The sequence below is a fragment of the Miscanthus floridulus genome, chromosome 10 (assembly GCF_019320115.1).
Source record: "Miscanthus floridulus cultivar M001 chromosome 10, ASM1932011v1, whole genome shotgun sequence".
NCBI lineage: Eukaryota > Viridiplantae > Streptophyta > Magnoliopsida > Poales > Poaceae > Miscanthus > Miscanthus floridulus.
This window is the reverse complement of record NC_089589.1, coordinates 131278141-131304959: the sequence shown is the minus strand read 5'-3', so window position 1 is coordinate 131304959 and position 26819 is coordinate 131278141. Positions and strand designations below refer to the sequence as shown.

The window sequence follows — 26819 nt, the reverse complement described above, 5'->3', positions numbered from 1 at the left end:
TTAATCGATAACGCACCCGTGCAATTCTTGGTTTGTGGAGTAAAGCGGTGGTGGGCTGCCTGTCATTCTTCCAAACTGTCTGCAGACCCGGATGGGCAAGTGAATCTCGACCACATGGAAGAAAATAAGAGGGACGCCGCAGCGATACTCGTGTGACTCGTCCCTAGTGACAGGACTCAGATAGCCCTGGAGCTCCGGAGAATCCCAAGGACACCAAAACACCTAAATTTTTGTAATTGTGTTATTGTGATATAGTATACATCGAAGAAGACACTGGTATGATAGTATAGAGAGCGTAACCTGGTGCTGTGTCAGGACGTCGAGACCGTCCGTGTACTCCCTATACTTGCGCCACGCATTCCCTCTAACTAATCGTGCTTCCGTCCCGATATACAGAGCTATAGGGAGTGTATCATGCCCGTTCCATCGCTGCATTGAACACGATAATGAATTAGCAATAAATAATCTCATCATATCTAACTGCCTGGAAGAATATAATGAACCAAAGTACTTACTCGTAAACCATTATTAAGGGGCCTCCTAACGGGCAATCGTTCCCAACACCAAACCTGGAGTAGGTAGGAGCAACCCCTAAGGTTCGCTTGTCCTGAGGTGCGACGGCAGGCAACGCAAAGCTGTCGATACATCCATGCCAGGAATGCGCTGCCCCAGCTATACCCCGCTATGTTCTCCCACGGCTGGCGAAGTATGTCAAGGAAGATCCAGCTGATGGTGTTGCCCGAGGCGTCTGGGAAGAGGAAAGCACCAAGAAAGTGCCAGAGCCACACTCGAGCGAACATGTCGATCTGAGCCTCCTCAGCTTATGGGTCCAAGTAATCAAAGCGCTCTGTGATCCAGGACGACGAAACACCGGAACTTTTCCTGTAATTGATCAAAGAAAATGAGACCCTATGCCAGCTGGAAAGCAATGCAAGTATTAAATAGGCTTGAATTACTCACTTATTTTTCTTAGAAGCATCGTCGTCCAGTGGAAGAAAGCCCGTAAACTGAGCCACCAGCTCCCTCCAGTGATCGTTGTCAACTATCCCTGTCACTGGAAGTCTCCCCAACCGAAGGCCTAAAATAGCCTTCACGTCCTAGAACGTCAAGGTCATCTCGCCACAAGGTAGGTGGAACGTGTGGGTCTCAGGCCTCCACCTGTTATAAGAATAGAATGACTATTAGTTGCCTCAAATTTGTTAGAAGAAAGTTTACGTACAAAGAATGCACTCGCACCTGTCTACAGCTGTAGTAAGTAGTGCTGGGTCATGGGGCGAAAGACCGTGGTTGACAACACGATCAAGCTTGAGGAAGCCGGCACGCCGTATGTACGGCGTATAATGGTCGTCCCACTGATGCGCCCTGGTGTGCGTGCGGGGCCTCAAAGGAGGCAAGGCCACCTCTGCGTCATTGTCACTCAAGATGTGTGCTCGGTGCTGGTCGTCGTACTCCACCTCAAGAACGGGGTACAACAGGTGCTGCGTGGGAGGAGCCATCCTGTTACAAATTGATAAACAAAGCGTTAGAGTATTCAAATTAACAAAATTCAAGTTAACATTAGTAAGTTCACAAACAAATCACAAATAAATTCACTAACCTAACAAGCCTAAATCCCTAAACCCAACATCCTAACTATACTAGATAATAAATACATAATCAATCCCTAAACCCTTTTGCGTTTAGGATAAACTAGTATCTATACCTAAAATCCCTAACTAAATAACTAACTATAAACTAAATAATAAATACATAATCAATCCCTAAACCCAAAATCCTAACTATACTAGAACACACAACCTCAAACCTAAAAACTACCTACGATAATCACAAACAAATTCACTAACCTAACTATCCTAAATCACTAACTATCCTAAATCACTAACAATCATAAAACCCTAACTATCCTAAATTACTAACTATCCTAAATCACTAATTATCCTAAATCAATAATAATAAAAAAATATGAAATCGAGAGGGAGGTACCTTAGGAACGGGCGGCCTTGACGCGCAGGCGTTCATGGCGCGGCCGGCGCGGGCGCTACGCGGCGGGACTGGCCGGGCGCGGCGTGGGCGAGCGGCCGAGGCCGGGCCGGGCGAGCGCGGGCGCGGGCACGGGCGGGGCGAGGCCGGGAGGGCGCGTGCGCGGCGTGGCCGGGCGGGCGCGGGCGCGTGCGGCTAGCAGCGGCGGCGGCGGTGGGCGGGCGGGCAGGGGTGTGTGCGGGCGGGCGGGCTCGCACGCGGTATATATTTGGTCCAGCCGCGCCAATGTCGGTGGCGCGGCAGGACCTGCCACGTCATCGGTCCCCCAGTCCGGTCCTCGCCACGTCAGCCCTCTGCTGTGCCACCATGCATGACGCGGCACATGCATTTGGCCGCGTCAGGGCAATAGGCGCGGCCAAAAGTGTTAGTTTAAAAAAAATCGACAGTGTTAGATTTAAAATTATATTAAAAAAGGGTTAAAATTAAAAAAAAATACTTTCTGACGGAGCAACACTGTTCGTATGTAGTATTTATGCATGCATGATGGCAAGTTGGTGGCGCCATTCACAAGGAATGGATTCGAACAAAACATGCCAGCCTAGCAGAGTAGGGTACGTAAATCGAGAGATGCCACTAGTGAAAACAATTGCAGCGGATCACCGTGCACACGACACGTGAAATGCTGGATCGATGGAGACAAACACTACATCTGCGTGCATGTGACCCCAGCAGGCCAGCTTCATTACTTTGTGGCAGTTCCGGCGCTCGGCCTGTGTAGATTACTGATTTTTTTTTTCTTTTGTGAATAGATTAGTGAAGACTTAATTAAGCGGGCATGCATGTGATTCCAAATCTTTTAACGGCGTTGTTATATTACATCGATGAACGAGAAATATACAAAGGACCTGTCTCAGTCAACTTGGTACTCCATTCTCCCAGCTCTACTCCTATACATGGAGAGTCGCTTCCTGCTGGACTTGGATCATCCGTTCACGCATTCTCTTTTCCACACTTTCATTCCGCAAAGAGCCCTGCAATAAGAAGTTGAGGTGAGCACTTTCCTTCGCCGAAGTTTTGTCCACCTCCGTTCCATGCACGACCGAGTACGTAGCATTAATACAAATATTTTATTAACTAACTACTAACATCGTTACTGTATATAATAATATTTTGATAATGCATCACCATGTGACGCCATTAATAGGACTCGTCTTAATATTTTATTAATAATAACTAACCGTGAACGTTAGACTCTGTGGGTACGACCGATCAAGATTCTCTCAGCCAAAGTTTGTTTTCTCTCGAAAATATGATTTTAATCTATAATGGCAGATGTGGATAATTTCTCAGGAAATAAAATAGATCCAACGGTGATGGATGGTTAGAGTATTTGATTTGATGGGCGGATGTTTCTGATTAATGTGAGAATTTCTAGAATTTATCTTTTTTTCTAGCACATTTGGTGAAGATTAACGTGGAGGCTCTGTTGAGTCCTCTAATTAGTAATAGTAAGATTGATTTAGGAGATAGTCATTTTGCTTAAGGGGTTGTGTAATATCTCTATACATAAGAGGATGACTGCTCCTAACCAGCCCATATCTCGGAAAAAAATTGGGTGCAGACCCCTGCACTGAACCACCGTGCAAACTGACCTTGGATGGAAGCCACGTGTCCCAAAAAGCCCATCACACAGTCAAGGGAGGTTGGCTTAGGCTTAAACTTCGGTGGGTCAACTTTCGTGGGCCTTTTGCCAACCACCCCTAACCGTGTGATGGGCATTTTGGGACACGTGGCTTATATCCAAGATGGGTCTACACGGAGTTTGGGTGCAGGGGTCTGCACCCAATTTTTTTCCTATATCTCCGGCCCTCATTTCTAGGTTTTCTCAATATTTATTTGAGTTCTGCTGCTGTTAAGATCCACTATGCGGGAGGTTAATACTATGTCTATGTTTAAGTTTTCTGTAAGTTATCCTCTATAAGACTACCAGACCTGGTAGATCATGGAAATAAAGCAATCATGCTCTCTGAGACCTGAGCCTTTGATATAAGATGTTTGTATTTGGTTTTTTAGTTTTTCTTCCCCCTATTCACCATTTTGCTCGATCTTGAGTTCGTGAGGTTTTGGCGTTGTTGTGTTGGGTTTAATTCGTGAAAGGACATCAGATGAACACCCTGCCAAGTGAATCAGGCATATTAATCATGAGCACGATTTTTCACCCTAGGGAGAATTTCTTGAGAAAACCCTACTTCCCTAGATGGATATTCAGATCTGCATCATTTCCAGAGTTTTTGGGGTTTGATTCTTTGGGGATATCATCTAATACACCTAAGAATCATCTCAATAGAGTTTGGGAATTTTTGGAGGCGATCTAACTTCGGATTTTTGAGAAGAATTTCAGGGACTTGAGCTGATCGAGGAAACCGTCCAGGCCGCCCGAGCCAACCGGCCAGACCGGTTCTTCGCTGTCCAGCCGACCTCCCAGACAACCACCGTATATGTATGCTTAATAATACTTCGATTCATGTGAACAGAGCAAAGAGGATGTAGATCAGATCAGAAACAAAGCAGAGCAGATGCAGTGCCAAGGCACCCTGTAGCTTGGGCTCTCTGTGGCTTTGGACTCGGGTCGACACAGGAAAAAAGTAGTCTCATGCGCAACGTATACCACTTGGCATCATTGGTAGTGATAAGCAAGCCCAATTAGTTTTGCCACGCACTCCATCTGTAAACTAGTACTACTACTAATCCATTATCAACTCGGTCAGTTGTGGGTGATACATATGCAAAAGTCCCTATCAGTGAGAGGCACTATTAATTTCTTCCTGTGGCAAGGGCATCATTGGTGGGCTGGACGCGAGCCTGGCAGGTTGGCGTGTTATGGTGGGGCGCTCTCTTTTCTTTTTTGTTTTTGGAAATGCACGTAGTTCAGTGACTAGCCATGGTCTCTTCTTCTTGGCCCATGACTAGCTTTAGAGCAAAAGACAGCACAAATCATGTGGTCTCTACCCATGTACCCCAGCTTGCTTGTCTTTGTCTATGTTAATTATTGGGTGAGTGTTGGCTCGCACAATCAAGAAGATGTATCGGTAACAATATTCTAACACGTCCATTTCGCAGAGCAAAGCATCTTGGTTAATTAGGTGCGTATTTGGTGTAGACTTGCGAGGTCAAGATCACGGCGAGTAATTTTTTTATTTTTATTGTATAAAAATAAAAATTAGGTGCACGTTAGGTGTAGACTTGCGATGCCATGATCGGCGAGTAATTTTTTTATTCTTATTTTAAACAGAGGCAGCACTCAAGATGCTCGAAACGTTAAAAAGGACGGCCCCCATTTCGGGTTACATTACATGGTCAATTCTAAAAGAAAAAGAAAGCAGACAACGATATAGGAAAAATAAAAGGAGTGGGCTTGGGCAGCCAAAAAATTTAGTCTGCTCGTACTCCTAGATAGGGCTGACACTACCCATTTCGTGGGATTCAAAAAAAAAACTACCCATTTCGGGGGCCAACAAGTATTAGTAGCTCTGGGCATTATTGGACGGAGGGGTGGTTTCACGCGACGTGACTAGCTAATTTGGCATCTGCTGCCTGGGTTGAAGGTCGTCAATATTTTGGCTGTGCGATAGTGATAGCCTCTAACATTGGCAGCCGAGGACGCACTACCCATTCTAAATCTGGTTTTGGTAGTATAATTTACAAATTAAAAGTGTTTTTAGAAGCAACGGCAGCAGTTGAGACCACTGTGTATGTATGTAGGTACACTGCCTTGTGAGAGTACTACGACAACTGTGTAACATCATAATCTTCATCTAACGTGCCGCTTAGACGTACGAAAAGTTACACAGTCAGTACGTATGAAAAGTTGAGTCGTCGACTCGACGACTGACGTCGACTGTGTACCAAACATTGTTTCGTGCAACTAGATGTATTATGATGATGTGACTCGTGTTTCCAAGCACTAGTAGCTAATATTTTTTTTTTCTAAGCATGCAACCATAATCGCTACTAGCTCGAGATCTACAACCATGTGGAAAGACTGTAGGACAGCGGTTCGCCATGTACAAAAAGCACTGGCAGCTTATATTATTATTATACAGTGTAGTACATCGACGTACGCATGGAATAAGTTTATCGTTCTAATCTCATTATTTGTTGTTTGTTTCTAGTTATATATATACAAGTCTGACGTGCTGGCAACGGTGTACATACCATGGTTTGTATAATTTGTTGCACTTAGCTAAGATACGAGTGGTGTGGCATTAACAAATGTTTTGCAACTCCAGACTCGAAGTGAGAAGGATGAGACTGAAATACTAGATCTATCGAGTGAGAGATGAACAGGCGAGATAAATAGTGGGGGACGACAGGACCGAGTGATGAAAGAGGAGTAAGTGCCTAATGAACCTACAGTGAAGGAGAGAGTACGTGGGAGATTGAATAAAAAAAATTCATGCTGCAAGTAAAGTTTATTTTTATTCCATATGCTCAGATGCATGCATGTAGCAGCAATTGGAGAGATGCCATGCCACTAAGTAGAAACAATAGCAGCAGATCACTGTCCACACGAGACACGACATGCTAAGAGCTGGATGAAGACAAATACTAAAGTAACAAAGTGGATAAAGGCATGTGTCTGCCACTATAGAAAAAGAAAGCTGTGCCTTTTCCAGGAGATGTCTCAGTTTGTTTTCATATATCAGAATAATATATGTTTGATATTATCTTGTCCCCGCTTTCGGCCCCTCAATCTCGACACCTTCTCATTGAGATTGGGGAAGGTTTTAGGTAGTGATATGTGATCAAATAAAGAGAAGTGTAAAGGTTGTTGTTAGAAAACAAGCTTTCAGGGTATTGCGGTTCTAGACTGCCAAGCTTTTAGAAAAGAAGATGCTTAATTATTGCTTATATATTATATAATAGACATGACTGACGACTCACGGTCACGGATCGATGATCATCATCGCGAGGGAGGTTATTAGCTCTCTCTCTGAGCAGGAGCCGAGCACAAGGGAGCAGCAGCCTTCCTTCTGCCAAGCCTGTCATCTTCTGCTCCGTCTCTGAGCCCCTAGTCTCCATCCCACAACCGACGTCCCTGAACTCAACTCCGTATTCACCGACAAGATCCACTCCAGAAGCCGTTGCACCCGACCTCCCTTCCGTCTTCAACACCGAGATTTCAAGGTACGTAGCTCCTTTCTGATCTGATTCGTTCTCAGAGACCTAGCAAAACAGACTCGATCTGCAGTCCTTGCTAGCTGCTCTTCTTTTCTTTTTCTTTTTTTGAGAAAACTGGAGGGGCCGAAGCCCCGGCTAGCTGCTCTTCTCGATGTAATTAACCACTAAAGGTTTCAGATCATGAACATGAACCCACTCATCAGTATGACATGTTAACTAATCCTTGTTTTGCTTAACGAAGATATCAATCTATAAGGTCATCCTGGCTTTAACAGAGTCCTTACAGTCCAAATTATAGATGACGTACGTTTAAGCTGACGAAGAAATCAATCTACAATAGTGCACCTTGGCACTTAGTTACCTTGACTACTGATTTGTTACAGCTCACTAATAGGGCTGGTAGATATCCCGGATCTATCTAATGGTTCAGGATTTATTGCTTGCTCATGTAGGAACTGTGCTTGAGAGTTGAGACATGGCAGCCGTCATGGATGCCTTGGCACCCTACGTCAAGAAGCTAATAACAGACATGGCACAAGAAGAGGTTTCCATGTTGCTGGGCATCTCCGCCGAGATCACCAAGCTGGAGGACAACATGGAAAGCCTCAAAGCCTTCATGGCAGATGCTGAGAGGAGGCACATCACTGACACGAGCGTGCAAAGATGGTCGACAAAGCTCAACAACGCCATGTATGACGCCACTGACATCCTCGACCTGTGCCAGCTCGAGGCCGACAAGCGCAGGGAGTCTAGAGGTGGCGACGGCGTGGAACAGAAGTTGCCCAGCTGCTTCCAGCCATTGCTCTTCTGCCTGCGGAATCCTGTGTTCGCACACAAGATAGGCAGCCGCATCAAGGAGCTCAACCAGAGGCTAGAAAGCATCCACAAGGAGGCGGACAAGTACAAGTTCAATATTGGCCTCGGTTCCAACCCGGAGCCAAGGAAGCTAGCTGCTGCTGAGTTATCCAGCTATAGGACAAGTTCACTTGTCGATGAGTCAGCCATAGTTGGGGAACAGATAGAGAGGGATACAAGGGAGCTCATTCACTTGCTAACCTCAGGTGATGATAATCACAACATCAAAGTCGTGTCTATAATTGGTGTTGGTGGCATGGGAAAGACTACTCTTGCTCAGAAGATCTTCAATGATGCAACCATCCAAGAGCACTTCAAGACGAAGACGATATGGCTAAGCATCACTCAACAGTTTGACGAGGTTGAGCTACTGAGGACAGCAATCAAGCATGCTGGAGGCGACCATGGTGCTGAGAAGGACAAAAACACTCTGACGGAGACCCTATTCCACACCCTGTCTAGTGGAAGGTTTCTGCTGGTGATGGATGACGTGTGGAGCCAGAAAGTGTGGAACGACGTGCTTAGTGTCCCAGTTAGAAATGCTAGCAAGAAACAACCTGGAAGCAAGGTCCTTGTCACCACAAGATCTGCACACCTACCCCAACAGATGCAAGCCCCCCTGCACCAACACCGTGTCAAGCCTCTAGAGAATGATGATGCTTGGTCTTTGCTCAAGAAGCAGCTGCAGCCTGATCAGGTTAGTTGTCTATCCATACTTTATACAACTAGGCTATATACTTGATTTTGATCGAAAGCATATGGATCGGAGTTCCGTTAAATCTAAGCATTCGTGCTAGGAACACCAGCTTATGAGAGTAGCAAAAGGAGACCAGTAAAACTATGATCTAGAAGAAATAATCAAATGTAACAACAAAACAGTTGTATCAAGTTAGCTATTATTCACTCCAATGAAAGATTTAGTGCATGGCTAGCTCCGTATGAAATCTGGCTATTTGAAATTTGATGGTATTTGAAATGTAACATCAATTATAGTGGAAGTTAATAGTGACCAAAATACCCCAGACTATTGTAGCGCAACAATTAATAGTTATCTAAAAAATTCATAACTTTTGCATATGAAGTCGTATGGACATAAACTTTAAATATAATCAAAATTGTAGAGCTCAATAATATCTATAGCTTTGTAATTGACAAATTCTTTGTTTCAAACTATTTAGGTTGCCAATACTTCCTTTGAAATTATCAAATTTTGACAAAATCTATAAATATAAATGATCTCAGATCTTGACATGGTATATACAAAAATTGTAGTTATCAGTAGGATCTAAACTTTGTAGATGATAATTTTTTATCTGAAGTAATATAGAGTCTTCTTAAATTTTTAAATCCAAAATTTAGGAATTTCAAATTACTTCAAACATTGGAACAGACATTTTAAAATTGTTAAATTTCAAATTTAAAAATATAAAATAATAAAATGAATATTCAGCATTCTAAATCACTTAAGATATTCTAACTTTGAATTTAATATTTGGGAATTTGATTTCATACTATAAATAATTTTCAATCCAAAACTTGTCTACAACAAAATTATAGATCTCACTAAGCACTACAATTTTGATATAAAGTTCGTCTTCATCCAACTTTATATGCAATTATGAATTTTTGGATAACTATTAAAGGTTTGTATTATAATAGTCAGGTGCATTTTGGTCACTTTTAACTTCTCTCTCCAAAGTAGTCCTTAGAAATATTATTTTAATAGCTACATTGTCTAAGAACCAATTACCAGCATTGAAAAGTACTTTGTAGCCAAGACAACAGTGAACAGTGTCCCTTAGCAAAGACCACCATTGAAGAGTGCCCTACCACAAATCTTTACAATATGGCACACATTTAATATGTTGGCCAATCTAAGTGTCCTGGTCATATAGAAGAACCATGGTCAAATTACACTTCAGCGGGCGGAGCCTCCTTGAGCGACGTAGGCTAGACTCCCGAAGTTGAGGACCTGGCCCGGAGCGAAGGTGCTGGCCGTGACGGAGAACTCGCTGGGGAAGTGGACGCCACCGTCTAGTGAGCCCCCGAATCCCAAGCAGAGGCGCCGGGCATGCTCGGGCTCAGCCCAATGCCATATCTCTATGTTTGGATTTCGTCAATAAGTAACCTCTAAATATAACGTTTGTCTAAATTATCCACCTATGCCATTACAAACCATAATATAAAGTAGTCGAAAATTTACAACTAAATTACTCGGTCTACCATTTCTTATAAACCAAAACGAAGACCCTAAGTTTGCATATAAATGAATATTTTAATGCATCAAGTGCGTCCTAGAAGATAATGCCCAGATTTCGACTTTCGACTATCCTAGTCGTCCTATAGCTAATAATACCACGTAGCTGCCACACAACAAATTTAAAACGCAAAGAGACCATTTAAAGTCCGATTCTTATAGCCACAAGAAAACTTTTTTTTTGCAAGGAAAGCCACTACAAAACTTTCTGTAGTATAGTCCTGTTTCCCGAATGAGAACATTTAAAGCCCAATTGCAATGCACAGATTCCATATATTAGTCTTATGAGATTTTGCGCCCATTCATGCGGATTCCATTTGAAATTGGCCCTTTCCAAGCATAGTCTTGTGCTTATTTTCGAATAAAGGACGGTACACTTCCAATACGTTGGCCAACCTACGCTTCATTGTCTTACAGAAGAAGCTTATTTGCTTAGAGAAGTACATAAGCAACCTGATAGTTGTTAGAAATAATTAATAAGCTTTAAATTAAATGTTGGCAGGTAGATGGAATCGATCAACTGAAAACTATTGGGATGGAAATTCTTGAAAATTGTGATGGCTTACCACTTGCAATTAAAGTGATTGGAGGTCTCTTGAGCACAAGATACCCAAGTGAGCATGAGTGGAAATCTGTTTTGAACAAGACAGCTTGGTCACTGACCGGACTGCCTCCAGAACTCGACAACCGACTATACTTGAGCTACGAGGACTTGTCTCCCCAGATAAAGCAATGCTTTCTGTACTGCTCACTATTTCCTAAAGGTAAAGAAATCATTGGACATGTAGTAACTCAAATGTGGATTAGTGAAGGATTTATCCAACCTTTGGATGGTAGTAGTATTATTACACATGAGTATGGGTTCGAAGAGATGGCAACTGAGTATTATCGAGAGTTAATAAAGAGGAACCTTTTACAACCTACAAAAAAAATTTCTCTCACTGGATACAGGTGCACCATGCACGATGTGGTCCGCACCTTTGCTGAATACATGGCAAGAGAAGAATCACTAGTGGTGGTGGTTGGCAGAGAACAGGCTGCTACTGGTATGCATGTCCGTCGCCTCTCCATAGAACAGACCGTATCAGTACTGGATTGGGGCATTTTGCAAAGGCGAGAGTCACTTAGGACATTAATTATAAATTCTAGAGTAAACTTTCATCTTCCTGGTGACTCACTGAGTAGTTTCTCTAGCCTACGGGTACTGTACATATGGTCTGCTGATTCTAATAGATTGGTTCCCTCTCTATCTATGTTGAAGCACTTAAGATACCTTCGCTTAAAGGATACTGATATATCTAGGCTACCGGACGACATCCACAAGATGAAATTTCTACTATACATTACACTTGTTGACTGTAACAAGCTATGCTATCTTCCTAGCAGCATCATAAGACTTGTGCATCTAAGATCTCTTAACATCCAGGGATCAAATGTCAGTGCTGTGCCTAAGGGGTTAAGTGAGTTAACAAATCTGAGGTCACTTTCTGGCTTCCCAGTACACATGGACATGGATGCAAGCAATAGCTGGTGCAGTTTGCAAGAGCTGGAGCCTCTCTCTCAGCTTAGGGATCTTACATTATATGGCCTAGAGAGGGTGCAGGACAGCCGGATGGCTGAAAAGGCCATGATTAGCAGCAAGCGCCACCTTCGGTATCTAGAGTTGAACTATAGTGCAAGTGGACATACTATAGGGACAGGTGGTGCTGAGGCAGAGCAGCAGCAGCAACAGAGTGTGACCGAGGAAATCTTGGAAAAGCTCTGCCCTCCAACCTGCCTGGAGAATCTACGTGTGATAGGAGGATACATTGGTCGCCGGCTACCAGACTGGATGTGTGCTCCAGCATCGGCAGAGTTTAAGAGCCTAAGGTATTTAAGGCTGGAGAACCTGCCTTGCTGCACCCAGCTCCCTGATGGTCTGTGCTGCCTCCCAAGTTTGGAATTGCTCACCATCAAAGACGCGCCAGCCATCAAGCGTATTGGCCTCCAATTCCAAGCGTCATCCTCCATGGCAGCTAGAGGTTCCACTGCTAGTACATCTGCACCGTTTCCTAAACTGAGATACCTGTATTTGGATGGATTACGTGAGTGGGAAGAGTGGGAATGGAACGACTGTGAGGAGCATATGGATGTGGAAACTGCCATAGCCATGCCTTGTCTGGGTACAGTCCAAATCAAAAACTGCAAGCTGAGCTGTCTTCCACCAGGCCTCGCCAGAAGCAAGAGGCATGCTCTGAGAGAACTAAACCTGTACAAGCTGAAGAGGATCAGCGGACTCCCCATGTTGCAGAAGATTAGGATTGTTCGCTGCACAAAGCTGGAGGTTCTAGAAGGTGTCGCAGCACTCGACAGCCTTGGACTGCACAACACCACCATGGAGACGCTTCCAGGATACCTGCGAGCTGTAAACTCAAGGTATCTCGAGTTGGTTTGCAACAAGAAGCTATACGAATCCTCCTCATCTCCAGGTAGCTCCGAATGGGACAAGATCAGCCACATTGGAAAGCACAAGATTGTCTGCCTCGAAGATTGAGACACAGACGAAGACTGGTAACTGCATAGCTGCATCATAGATGGCTCGTGTGTTAAATTGCATTATTAGTAATTATTGCTTGTACTCTGATTCATTGCAGGAAAAGCTTTCATTGGACCAAAATATATGGTGATTAGACAAAGTGTGGCTACAGCCTGCCCATCCGACGAGAGGATATCTACAATTGTTAACAATCAATTCTCTTAGAACAAAAGAAAAACACAGTGCTTGCGTTCACCTTTTCCCTGTTGAAGTCTGGTGTAAGTATGTTTATTATCATCTCCTATATTTGTAACTACAATTTTTCTCTCACTTAGTACGTAGTTTCAAATGTCATTATGCACTGACCGTGTAAACTAATGTATGCAGGGATCCAGGATCCTTACGGCAGAGCCACATGATGCTAGCTTGCAGTGGCAAGTGGGAGTGACATCTGCTTGGTAGAAGCTCGTCCCTAGCACACAGTACACATACTCTGTTCAGATGCAGACTGTGGACCATTGTACTCTTGACCATGTATATTTCTACACTCCATATATGTTTTTTTAAAGTAATGGACCTATATATATTTGCACAAGTAATGGGCCTGAAGCCGTGGATCTTGTAGTGGACTGAATGTGTGGTGATGAAAGCAGGCATGCAGCACGAACATTGTATGCTGACCTGATTGATGATCATGAAATCAGGCATCTCAGTCATTATTTTTGATCGATCTTACTCAGCCTCCTCGATGTCATGTCGATTATGGAGTTCTCCTCTCCTCCTCTGATCTCCGTGGCAACACCATATCCTCATCTGCTTTGTCGCCTGCAGTGCACTAATATATGCAAGGCCCTCTGCTTTTCGAGGGAGGCAGAGCAAATGGCCAGGAGCAACCTTCACTGTGAGCTGTGACTGAGGAATATATTGGTTCATTCATACTACTTTGGAAGCACGGGACAGCAGTTCATCCTAAAAATATATACCATATGTCAGTCAAGAGAGGAAGGACCAAGTATAACAGAGCAGAGCACCTCTATTACTTGGGCTCTCCATGTGGCAAGCTCTGAGAAGCAAGCATCAACCTGTACGAGGAGCTTACCAACCTGATATCTGTGAAGAACGTCCCATCAGTTGTCAAGCCTGACGTGTCCAAGTCCAACTGCCCCAAGCACAAGAGGATCAGTGATCTCTGCACAGTGCAGATTTCACAAGATTAGCGTCCTCCGATCCGGTGTCCAAATAAATCTGCAGGTGCTTCAAGGTGTCCCCGCACTCGAGAGCACTTTCGGAATACATGTCACCTGACACCGGTGAATCCAAGGTATCTCCAGTTGGATTGCAACAACAGGCCGCATAAGCCCGCAATGATGTTGGCGACTCGCGCAGATGGGTTGAGGGACAGCAGCAACCCGATAATAAAAACGAGACCCCTGTGTGGCTGAATCGAGGGGGCGGTGATCCTAGTGATACAAACAGCTGAAGTAAAATTACCAGTATACCCTCAATAACCCAAATTAAATTTATAAAATGTCTTTCTCAAACAATTGGCCACGAAATATAAATTATGAAAGTGTCTATGAGTACCGATGGTACTTTTTCAACCATGGTAAAAGCCCTCGCTTCGTATTTATGCAAGGTTCTTTGCTTTCTGACTGAGGCAGGGCAAATGTCAAATGGAAGGTCTGCCTTGCTGCACGCAACTCCCTGACCCATGTGGAGAACTTCCCTTCGGTTGTGATAGTGTACGTGATTCATTGCCCAAAGCTCAAGAGGATCAGGGGCCTCTCCAGGTTGCACAAGATTAAGATCTCCTGTTGCCTGAATTTACAGGTGCTGGAAGGTGTCCCCGCACTCGATAGCATGGAGCTGCAGGCCGCCACCATGGAGACAATTCTGGGATACCTGCTAGGTGTATACCCAAGGTATCTCGACCTTTTGGGGTGCAGCCAGAAGCTACAAGAGTCCTTAGTACAACAAGATAAGTCTGAACTTGACAAAATCAGCCATATCAGAAAGCACAACATCTACATTCTGTGTTCGGATGAAGTCTGAGGACTGCATGCAGGGATGAATTGCAAAATGATATGTACGTTAAGGTATCTTGCTTCCTTTTATGTGCTTTCTTTCTCTCCCCTGTTCCATTTTATAAGCAGAGCAATCTCCATATGTCAATCACTGACACGTCAAATATTTGCATGATCAGCAGGGAGGGAAACCATTTTGTTTGGATAAAGTTCAGCCACACCGGGGCCAGGGCATTATGTGGTGGAAGCAAAGTGCTCGTCCAGCATCCACCATTCTTTTCAACTTACAAACACACAATGTGGTTAGAGTAGTCCCCGTTTCAACTTTTGTACTGTCGTAGTCGTATAGTCTCGCTCGCACATCTATATCTCTGCACTTGTTCTTCCATATATTTGTACAACTAATCTTGGTAAGCTAAGGACGAGAATTTCTCCTTGACAGCTGGGCTCTACATGCATCGGAATGGATAAAAAGAGAAACGAACAAACAAGTAATTGTTGGTGCGGTAAAGCAAGCCCAATTGATTTGTCCTGCAAACTCGAGCAGTATCGCAAGTTATTATATACTGATGAGGACATGGACAGTCATGTCGGCGTCAAGAGTCAAAAAAAATTTAATACTGATTAGGACTTAGACTGTAGAGGACATCGACCAAGAAAACTGGTAGAATTGTCAAAAAAAAAAAACAAAAGACAGTGATGTCTCTGCGATGCGTAAGACGAAGAAGACTGATAGACATGTAGCTGGCACTGGCATGCGCCGAATCTTCTACAAGACTAGTGGCAATATACCTGTCACTGTCTTGAGAGTGACAAATGTAGCATGAAATGTATGCATGCATGCACCTGGTCCAGATACATACATGAGTACTTTTCATGCTATACATGCATTGCCTGGATTATTTGTAGCCTTGCTAGAATTTAAGTCTAGACAGCCCAAGCCTGTTTCAGCAAGCTAATCTATAGTTATTTGGTTGCATGCATTGTCTAAGCGTGGCTATCATTGAGTGTGTAGGGTTATTTGGTTTGTTTTGCATAGAATTACCTCCTCTTTATTCTGGTAAGGTTACCTCTTCTCAGACATTTTGTCGAACACCTGATCGGCATGCTCGAACACCACCAAGACATGGATGTCGCCGCCCGTAACCAAGAGCTAGATGTCGCCACCAAGAGCTGGATATCGACACCCGTAAACACCACCAAGAGCAGCAGTGCCGGCAGCAGTAGTGAGCGTGCCTGGACCCAAAGAGCAGTTGTTGCCGCGCGGTCAAAGAAGAGGGGAAGGAGGCAGGGGCGCCATTGGAGCGGTCACCGGCTGGAGCAGCCGAGCTCTGCGGCGGTCCGAGAGCAGAGGAGCAGCCCGAGAGCGGAGGACAATCCGAGCGGATGAGAGCCCGCTCCCGTGCCGTGGATGCTCGCCTGCGCCCGTGCCGTGGATGCCCTGCCCGCGATTGCGTGGTGGCAGGCGAGGGCACCGGCGGAGTGGCTCGGTGCAGATCCGACGTGTACTCGACCGTGCCACTGGAGCTCCATGGCCAGCTTGCGCCGTCGCCCTTCTCGCATCGTCACACACCAAGCACTGGGAGGTGACGGGAATGCCAACCGGGTGCTAGCCGATCCACATCTGAGGGGTCGGTGATGCGTGATGACTGTTGGAGACATATATAGACCAACTGACCTGGCATGCATGCACCGGAATTATTGAGCCAGCAGCCCCGATGGACAAAGTCTCCATCACCAACGTGTGTGTGACAACGCTGGCCCTGCCATCCTACCATCACGTTATATAATTGCTAGCTATCGCTAGGTACCATCACCAACTATACAAAAAAGCCCCGCCCTCCTTGCCGAAGGTGCTTCCGGGAGAGGAGAGGAGACTGCTGCTTCGTTACACTGAGAAGCAACAAGGGGTGTGTACAGCTTCGTTACATCTGCTGTATTTCTATATATTTCTTTGCTTGCTTTGCTTAATGATGAGCTCTGTCCATGTCGATATGTTAGCAATTTTTTTCTTGGCTTTAATTAACTTGCCTTCCTCTTCCTTTGCACGCACGATTTGTAGCAAGCCCCAAATGCATGTTCTAATTAAAATAATGCCTTCTGTTCTACACTTAATTAGTCAAAGCATGGTCTACTACGTAAAAAACGATTTTTAGCAACGGTTCGATTTTTTTTTGTAGGGGCGGCTGGTGATGGAGCCGCCCCTACAGTGGCGTGCTCGGGTGCCCAGACACCAGCCGCCCCTACAAATGGAACAGCAGGGGCGGCTGGTGTTACGAGCCGCCCCTACAAATGGGGTCTGATTTGTAGGGGCGGCTCAATCACCAGCCGTCCCTGGAAATGCTATTTGTAGGGGCGGCTGGTGATTGAACCGGCCCTACAAATGGCCCCGTATTTATAGCACCGATTTGTAGAGGCGGCTCAATCACCAGCCGCCCCTATAAATGCCCCCCATATAAAACAGATGCAGTACCCTCTTTCTCCTCGGGTCACTAACTCCAACCCGTGAAAAAAGGTGGGGAGGCCTTGGGCACCTCCTAAAAATTGCTCTACTAAGAGGGGAAGGTTTTGGTCTCAAATCCTTTGGTGGAGAGATTGTAGAAGGTAAGAAAATGCTATTCCATACTTTTTTTTAAGTTTTAATGGTTGGTTAGTGAGTAATTAGAGTTTTGTTTTTCTCTCTCTTCTATGGTGCTTGAGCTATTTATGAAGCAAATTAGAACCAACTTTTGAATGTACTAGGGTAAATTAGGGAGGGGAACAAGATCATACCCTTATTTGGTCCATGTTTCTTGATTTTATTGAACAATTAGTTAGTTTTATGGATGTTTCATATGCATGTGGATCTAGATCTAGGGTTTTGTTTTTTTATTAATTTCATTTTTGTAAATTTATGTTTGATGAAATTGGACTAGGGTTTGTATGAAAGATATTGGGTAAAGTATAATTCTTGCTAATTGTTGTCTTTGAAATTGTTTATTGTAATCAATAAATATGTATTTTAATTATTTATGGATAAATAGGCCGTTAATTAATTTTCTTTTACCATGGTGTGTTTGTATGCTTCATGTAATTATATTAGATTTATATTCATATATATCTGAAGTATATACAATTATTCTCAAGTAATTATTAATTTGTTTCATTTTTATATATATCTGAATAAGTACTCCTTTAATGTTTGTTTTGTTGTTGTTGTAAAAGATGGAGTACATGAACTCTTGGATGTATGGTTCGTTAAGGTTCAAGGCAGGTTTCCGTGAAGAGGTGGATAAATTTATTGAAGCCGCAAAGAAGCATGCAACGACATTGAAAGAGAATAAGGATATAATTATTTGCCCATGTAAAGATTGCAAGAACCGTATGGCATGGACAGATGTGACTATCATCAGATCACATTTGATTATGCGAGGATTTGTTGAGGAATACACAGTGTGGATTCATCATGGTGAAACGGTTATTGTTAACGACGAGGATGAGGAGGAATACGATGACGAAACCATAGAATCCCTGTCCCAATATTCAGCAGAGCTTGATGCACGAATGGATTTCGAGTTTGGCAGAAATTGTGGAACGACGTGCTTAGTGTCCCAGTCAGAAATGCTAGCAAGAAACAACCTGGAAGCAGGGTCCTTGTCACCACAAGATCTGCACACCTACCCCAACAGATGCAAGCCCCCCTGCACCAACACCGTGTCAAGCCTCTAGAGAATGATGATGCTTGGTCTTTGCTCAAGAAGCAGCTGCAGCCTGGTCAGGTTAGTTGTCTATCCATACATTATACAACTAGGCTCTATACTTGATTTTGATAGAAAGCATATGGATCGGAGTTCCGTTAAATCTAAGCATTCGTGCTAGGAACACCAGCTTATGAGAGTAGCAAAAGGAGACCAGTAAAACTATGATCTAGAAGAAATAATCAAATGTAACAACAAAACACTAGGATCAAGTTAGCTATTATTCACTCCAATGAAAGATTTAGTGCATGGCTAGCTCTGTATGAAATCTAGCTATTTGAAATTTGATGGTATTTGAAATCTAACATCAATTATAGTGGAAGTTAATAGTGAACAAAATACCCCTGACTATTATAGTGCAACAATTAATAGTATCTAAAAATTACATAACTTTTGCATATGAAGTCGTATGAACATAAACTTTAAATATAATCAAAATTGTAGAGGTCAATAATATCTATAGCTTTGTAATTGACAAATTCTTTGTTTCAAACTATTTAGGTTGCCAAAACTTCCTTTGAAATTATCAAATTTTGACAAAATCTATAAATATAAATGATCTCAGATATTGACATGGTATATACAAAATTTGTAGTTATCAGTAGGATCTAAACTTTGTAGATGATAATTTTTTATCTGAAGTAATATAGAGTCTCTTCTTAAATTTTGAAATCCAAAATATAGGAATTTCAAATTACTTCGAACATTGGATCAGACGTTTTAAAAATGTTAAATTTCAAATTTAAAAATATAAAATAATAAAATGAATATTCAGCATTCTAAATGACTTAAGATATTCTAACTTTGAATTTAATATTTGGGAATTTGATTTCATACTATAAATAATTTTCAATCCAAAACTTGTCAACAACAAAATTATAGATCTCACTAAGCACTACAATTTTGATATAAAGTTCGTCTTCATCCAACTTTATATGCAATTATGAATTTTTGGATAACTATTAAAGGTTTGTATTATAATAGTCAGGTGCATTTTGGTCACATTTAACTTCTCTCTCCAAGTAGTCCTTAGAAATATTATTTTAATAGCTACATTGTCGAAGAACCAATTACCAGCATTGAAAAGTACTTTGTAGCGAAGACAACAGTGAGCAGTGCCCCTTAGGAAAGACCACCATTGAAGAGTGCCCTACCGCAAATCTTTAGAATATGGCACACTTTTAATATGTTGGCCAATCTAAGTGTCCTGGTCATATAGAAGAACCATGGTCAAATTACACTTGAGCGGGCGGAGCCTCCTTGAGTGGGCGGAGCTCGCTATAGCGATCGGCGACATAGGCCAGGCTCCCGAAGTTGAGGACCTGGCCCGGAGCGAAGGTGCTGGCCATGACAGAGAACTCGCCAGGGAAGCGGACGCCACCATCTGGGGCGGCGCTGCTTGCTCCGGCGACGAGGCGGGTGGCTCCGGCCACTATAGAGCAGGAATCACACTTGACGTGCTCTCCTACCTAGAGCACCAGCTGTCACGGGATCAGAACCACGGCAAGCATTGTTGTTCGTATTAGGGTCAGAGTACATGTCTCCAGTGTCTTGGGTGGACTCAAGAACACGAGAATCTGTAAGAGAGAGAGATTTGTAGGGGATCGCTCGGTGCTGATCCTAGGGAATCCTCGCCGCCGGTGGAGCCTTTCCCCTCGCCGAAGAGGAGGAAGATGATCGGAGGAAGGGGAAGGATCTCTCGGTGACCCTCTCTGGGTGGATTTGCTCTTGGTGCAGAGCACGAACTAGTTTGCTGAGGTGTCCAAAGATCCGTCTCTAGATCGTCTGGAATTGTGTTCTGGAATCGTCCACTGGAATCGTCCTCTCCCATCTTAGGATCCGACCTCCCCTTACATACCAAGGTAGGTCGGGTACATGACGGTTTGTGAGAGTTTAGCCTATGGTCTACATGCGCCAGAGTCCAGGAGGGTCTTGCCGTGGTGTCATGTGGGCCGTGGCAATGTCGTGGAGCCGAAGAAGCCCTGGGCATCGTCCGGCTACTCTGTTCTGACACGCTGAATGTCAGGCTGTGTCGACTTGGACCGGTCTTCACTAGGTGCGCCTTCTGGAGGCTTCTTGGTGGTGAAGACAGCTGGCTTGGGGGGCTGACGCGCGAGCCCGGAAGCCCTGGAGCCCTCGAGGCTAGTAGATGAGTTTGGCTTCTTGCGTCACGCCCAGTGCGTGACCCTTTCGGAGGAGCCGTTGACAGGCGCCCGCGGGGCAGTGCCGGGGAGCCCCCGAGCCTTGGTGGCTCAGGGGATTTGCCTCGAGCCCGGGCCTTTGCTAGAACAGAAGGTCGGGAAGGAGCTAAGGATCGGGTCCATGCTACCTTCGATAAGGAGCCTGGGGCTCGGGCGAGCCCCCGAGTCCCAAGCAGAGGCGTCGGGCGTGCTCGGGCTCGGCCCAATGCCTTAGCCGGAGGGTGCGCACGAGCGCACCCGATGGGTGTAGCCCCCGAGCGATCCGAGAGGGGTCGGTCGTGGGATCTCTCGGTCGGGAACCCTCGATCCTGAGGCTTAACATATCTCTATGTTTGGATTTCGTCAATTAGTAACCTCTAAATATAACGTTTGTCTAAATTATCCACCAATGCCATTACAAACCATAATGTAAAGTAGTCCAAAATTTACAACTAAATTACTCAGTCTACCATTTCTTATATACCAAAACGAAGACCCTAAGTTTGCATATAAATGAATATTTTAATGCATCAAGTGCGTCCTAGTAGATAATGCCCAGATTTTGACTTTCGACTATCATGTAGCTGCCACACAACAAATTTAAAACGCAAAGAGACCATTTAAAGTCCGATTCCTGTAGCCACAAGAAAACTTTTTTTTGCAATGCTCAGATTCCATAAATTAGTCTTATGGGATTTTGCGCCCATTCATGCGGATTCCATTTGAAAGCGGCCCTTTCCAAGCATAGTCTTGTGCTTATTTTCGAATAAAGGACAGTACACTTCATTGTTTTACAGAAGAAGCTTATTTGCTTAGAGAAGTACATAAGCAACCTGATAGTTGTTAGAAATAATTAAGAAGCTTTAAATTAAATGTTGGCAGGTAGATGGAATTGATCAACTGAAAACTATTGGGATGGAAATTCTTGAAAATTGTGATGGCTTACCACTTGCAATTAAAGTGATTGGAGGTCTCTTGAGCACAAGATACCCAAGTGAGCATGAGTGGAAATCTGTTTTGAACAAGCCAGCTTGGTCACTGACCGGACTGCCTCCAGAACTCGACAACCGACTATACTTGAGCTACGAGGACTTGTCCCCCCAGTTAAAGCAATGCTTTCTGTACTGCTCACTATTCCCTAGAGGTGAAGAACTCGTACATGGTGTAGTAACTCAAATGTGGATTGGTGAAGGATTTATCCAACCTTTGGATGGTAGTAGTATTATTTCACATGAGGCCTCGTTTAGATTGCGAAAAAATTTCAACCCGATGAATAGTACCACTTTCGTCTTATTTGACAAATATTGTCCAATCGTGGACCAACTAGGCTCAAAAGATTCATCTCGTGATTTCCAACTAAACTGTGTAATTAGTTATTTTTTTTACCTATATTTAATACTCCATGCAAACGGCTAAAAATTGATGTGATGGAGAGAGAGTGAAAAAACTTGGAATTTGGATGGTATCTAAACAAGGCCTGAGTATGGGTTCGAAGAGATGGCAACTGAGTACTATCGAGAGTTAATAAAGAGGAACCTTATAGAACCTATAGAAGAATATTCTCTCACTGGATACCGGTGCACCATGCACGATGTGGTCCGCACCTTTGCTGAATACATGGCAAGAGAAGAATCACTAGTGGTGGTGGTTGGCAGAGAACAGGCTGCTACTGGTATGCATGTCCGTAGCCTCTCCATAGAACAGACCGTATCAGTACTGGATTGGGGCATTTTGCAAAGGCGAGAGTCACTTAGGACATTAATTATAAATTCTAGAGTAAACTTTCATCTTCCTGGTGACTCGCTGAGTAGTTTCTCTGGCCTGCGGGTACTGTGCATATGGTCTGCTGATTCTAATAGATTGGTTCCCTCTCTATCTATGTTGAAGCACTTAAGATACCTTCGCTTAAAGGATATATCGAGGCTACTGGACGACATCCACAAGATGAAATTTCTACTATACATTTCACTTGGTAACTGTAAGAGGCTATGCTATCTTCCTAGCAGCATCATAAGACTTGTGCATCTAAGATCTCTTAACACCAAGGGATCAAATGTTAGCGTCATGCCTAAGGGGTTCAGTGAGTTAACAAATCTGAGATCACTTTATGGCTTCCCAGTACACGTGGACATGGATGCAAGCAATAGCTGGTGCAGTTTGTAAGAGCTGGAGCCTCTCTCTCAGCTTAGGAAGCTTACACTAGATGGCCTAGAGAAGGTGCAGGACAGCCGGATGGCTGAAAAGGCCATGATTAGCAGCAAGCGCCACCTTGGGTATCTAGAGTTGAACTATAGTGCAAGAGGACATACTATAGGGACAGGCGGTGCTGAGGCAGAGCAGCAGCAGCAACAGAGTGTGACCGAGGAAGTCTTGGAAAAGCTCTGCCCTCCAACCTGCCTGGAGAATCTACGTGTGATAGGAGGATACATTGGTCGCCGGCTACCAGACTGGATGTTTGCTCCAGCATCGGCAGAGTTTAAGAGCATAAGGTATTTGAGGTTAGAGAACGTGCCTTGCTGCACCCAACTCCCTGATGGTCTATGCTGCCTCCCAAGTTTAGAAATGCTTACCATCATAGACGCGCCAGCCATCAAGCGTATTGGCCCCCAATTCCAAGCGTCATCCTCCTTGGGCTATGTGAGTGGGAAGAGTGGGAATGGAACGACTGTGAGGAGCATATGGATGTGGAAACTGCCATAGCCATGCCTTGTCTGGAGAGACTCAAAATAAAAAACTGCAAGCTGAGCTGTCTTCCACCAGGCCTCGCGAGCACCAAGAGGCATACTCTTAGAGAACTATACCTTTACGAGCTGAAGAAGATCAGCGGCCTCTCCATGTTGCAGAAAATTAGGATCGTTCACTGCCCAAAGCTAGAGGTTCTAGAAGGTGTACCAGCACTCGACAGCCTCGTACTGGAGGACTCCACCATGGAGACGCTTCAAGAATACCTGCAAGCTGTAAACCCAAGATATCTCAAGTTGTATTGCAACAAGAAGCTATACGAATCCTCCTCATCTCCAGGTAGCTCCGAATGGGACAAGATCAACCACATTGGAAGGCACAACATTGTCTCCTCATCTCCAGGTAGCTGCATCGAAGATGGCGCGTGTGTTTAGGTAAATTGCATTCTTTCACTAGGCGGGAAGTGAGTTTTCATATTTATTAATTATTGCTTGTACTCTGATTCGTTGCAGGAAAAGCTTTCATTGGACCACACATAGAACAGCAGGGCATCAAAATATATGGTGATTGTTAACAATCAATTGTCTTGGAACAAAAGAAAAACACAGTGCTTGTGTTCACCTTTTCCCTGTTCAAGTCTGGCCAAAGTATGTGTATTATCATCTCTTATATTTGTAATTATATTTTTTCACTCAAATTATTACGTATTTTCAAGTGTCATTATGCACTGACCGTGTAACTAATGTATGCAGGCATCTAGGATCCTTATGGCAGACACATGACGTTAGCTTGCACTGGCAAGTGGGACTGAGATCTGCTTGGTAGAAGCTCGTCTCCATCACGCAGTACACATACTCTGTTCATGTTCACATGCAGACTGTCAACATACTGCCAAATCATGGTTACGGATACCGTCTCCAGCACTCTTGTAGTCTTGACCATGTATATTTGTACACTCCATATATATTTTTTGAAGTAATGGACCTATATATATTTGCACAAGTAATGGGCCTGAAGTCATGGATCTTGTAATGGACCAAATGTGTGGTGATGAAAGCAGGCATGCAGTAAGAACATTGTATTATGACCTGATTGATGATAATGAAATCAGGCATCCCAATCATTATTGTTGGTCGATCTTACTCAGCCTCCTCAATGTAATGGAGATTATGGAGTTTTCCTCTCCTCTGCTCTCGTGGCAACACCATATGTGTCCTCTGCTTCTGTCGCCTGCACTGCACCAATATATGAAGACCCTTGCTTTGTGAGGGAGACAGACGAGCCTTCACTGTGTATGCAAAGCTGTGACTGTGGAATATAATGGTTCACTCATACTTCTTTGGAAGCACGGGACAGAGGTTCATCTTATATATACATATACCATATGTCTGTGAAGAGAGGAAGGACGAAGTATAACAGAGCAGAGCAGAGCAGAGCACAGCCACCCTGTCGTCGGTTGGTTTTTGGGCCTTGCACCAGAACACCTGATCTTCATATAAAATTGTACGAATAGCTTATACCAACTTGATATATATGTGCAGAACTTCCCATCAGTTGTCGAGCTTGACGTGTCCCTCTGCCCCAAGCCCAAGAGGGCCACTGGCCTCAGCAGATCGCACAAGATTAGTATCCTCCGCTGTCCAAATCTGCAGGTGCTTCAATGTCTCCCCACGCTCGACATATACAATCGATTGTCCCATGCTCAACAGGATCAACAACCTCTCTTGGTTACAGAAAATCAGGATCATCGGTTGCCCCAATGAGCAGGTGGTAAAAGGAATCCCGTCACTAGACAGCATGAGATGAGACTATTGATGCCACCATAGAGACACTTTCGGAATACCGAACATCAGTAAGATCTTGTCATCTGAGAAGGACAAGATCAGTCGACTACTTTTCATGAAGATGAAGACTAATTGTTGTACCGCCAGATCAGAAATGAAGCAAGTGTATATTTAGCCAGGGCCAGGTAGTTAAAAGTTTTCTCTCGCAACACATTGCTCGTCTTAGTATGGATTTTTGATGCAACCAACTTTATTTATGCTGGGATCCTATTCCTTTCTGCCTTGGGAGCGCGTGGGGGCAGGGGTCATCATCTCTAGCTGTCAGATTTAATTTCTGTTTTCTACACTGTCACACAGAGGACAGTTGCAAAGACACGATCGACCACCTAGTGCCAAATCATGAGAAGCCAAAGAAGCCGGTGCGTGGTCGAGGTGCTGGACAGGAAAGGGTGCCGGCCTCTGCAGATTTTAGCTGGACGACACCAAATTTCGTGTCCAGATCAGGAGGGAGCGAAACGTTTTATTTTTGAGCCTTTTACCTGTGTGCCATTATAAAAGATAGTCCTAATCTACATGTCACTAAAAAGTTCGAACACATTCTGGTGCCACTAGCCTTAACTCTTTTGTCCCACACATCATTCCGTCCACCTTGTATCTGATTTTTGCCATTTCCCAGCCCTAACATGTGGGCCCGCCCAATGAAAATGTCTAAAATACCATTCTCTCGTAACCCTATCCTCTACTTTCTTTCTCTCTCTGTCCGGTGGGACCAAGCTGTAAATGATCAGGGCACCTTCCTCCCCAACCTGTCAGCGACCTGGCTCAACACGGCCCCCCGCGTGTCCCCTGCCGCTGAGGATCTACACCATCACACAGGCAAGTGACCACACGTCAGTGAGCGTGTCGCGGTCGGCGTTCTTCGCCAGCACCTTCGGCGCCATGTACACAAGGGTTCAGGCGAAGGTCTGCGGCAGGTCCTTCTCGTTCATAGACTTGGCTGCCGTCGCCCACGAGGGTGTTATCGGGCTTGATGTCTCTGTGGATGACGCCGTTGCACATCTTCACGACGACACCGCGTTCGCCCTGGCCGAGCCTGTGCCCCTCCTGATTGTGCCTGCGGGCGTTGGCCATGCGTCGCTTCCGCCTGCGGGCCCTAGGCTTCGCCACCGGGGACGAGGCACGGAAGATGAAGGCCGAGTGCTCCCCAGTGGCCGCGTCGGCCGCTGGCGCGCCCTCGCACTCGCCTCGTTGCGCTGCCTCTCTCCCTTTCCCCACTCCTCACCGCAGAGCGTGCAGGTCGCCATGGCCGACGAGCAGACCTCGCAGCGCCGCCATGTTCCACTGCCTACAGCCATCCTCGCCCCAAACCAAAACCAGTGCCGGCTCCGCCTTCTTTCTCCTCCGTGCCAAGAGCTTGCTCGACGAAGCCATCCTCCATTGTTCGCTGTTGCGTGCACATGCCCGCCATGGCCGTGATCGAGCAGAGCTTCGGCCACCGCACGAGGAATCCTGTGGCGAGCCCGCTCTGCGCTGTCTCCGCCTTGCCGTCCGCACCGACCACCTAGCCTGCCTCAACGCGCATGCGCCGCTCCCTTCCCCGGGTCGTGGTCACCGCCATGGGCTA

The 26819-nt window shown here is 44.8% G+C and overlaps 1 protein-coding gene and 1 long non-coding RNA gene across 3 annotated transcripts; both read left to right on the top strand.

The window, feature by feature from the left end:
* Positions 1-6842: 6842 nt before the first annotated feature.
* Positions 6843-13397, top strand: LOC136487246 (putative disease resistance protein RGA3). Of its 2 annotated transcripts, none has more exons than XM_066484373.1 (5): positions 6843-7167; positions 7614-8713; positions 10776-12823; positions 12907-13070; positions 13176-13397. In XM_066484373.1, exons 2-3 carry the CDS (start codon positions 7637-7639, stop codon positions 12804-12806), a joined length of 3108 nt encoding a protein of 1035 aa, XP_066340470.1. In that variant the 5' UTR covers positions 6843-7167; positions 7614-7636; the 3' UTR covers positions 12807-12823; positions 12907-13070; positions 13176-13397. The 2 variants fall into 2 exon arrangements, with proteins under 2 accessions (XP_066340470.1, XP_066340471.1); XM_066484374.1 differs by having other exon boundaries at positions 6847-7167; positions 11700-12823.
* Positions 13398-18022: 4625 nt separating this feature from the next.
* On the top strand, positions 18023-24522 carry LOC136487247 (uncharacterized). The gene is made up of 4 exons (XR_010767193.1): positions 18023-18570; positions 21612-23845; positions 23924-24058; positions 24164-24522. It is a non-coding gene; the product is annotated as an uncharacterized lncRNA (long non-coding RNA).
* Positions 24523-26819: the final 2297 nt, after the last annotated feature.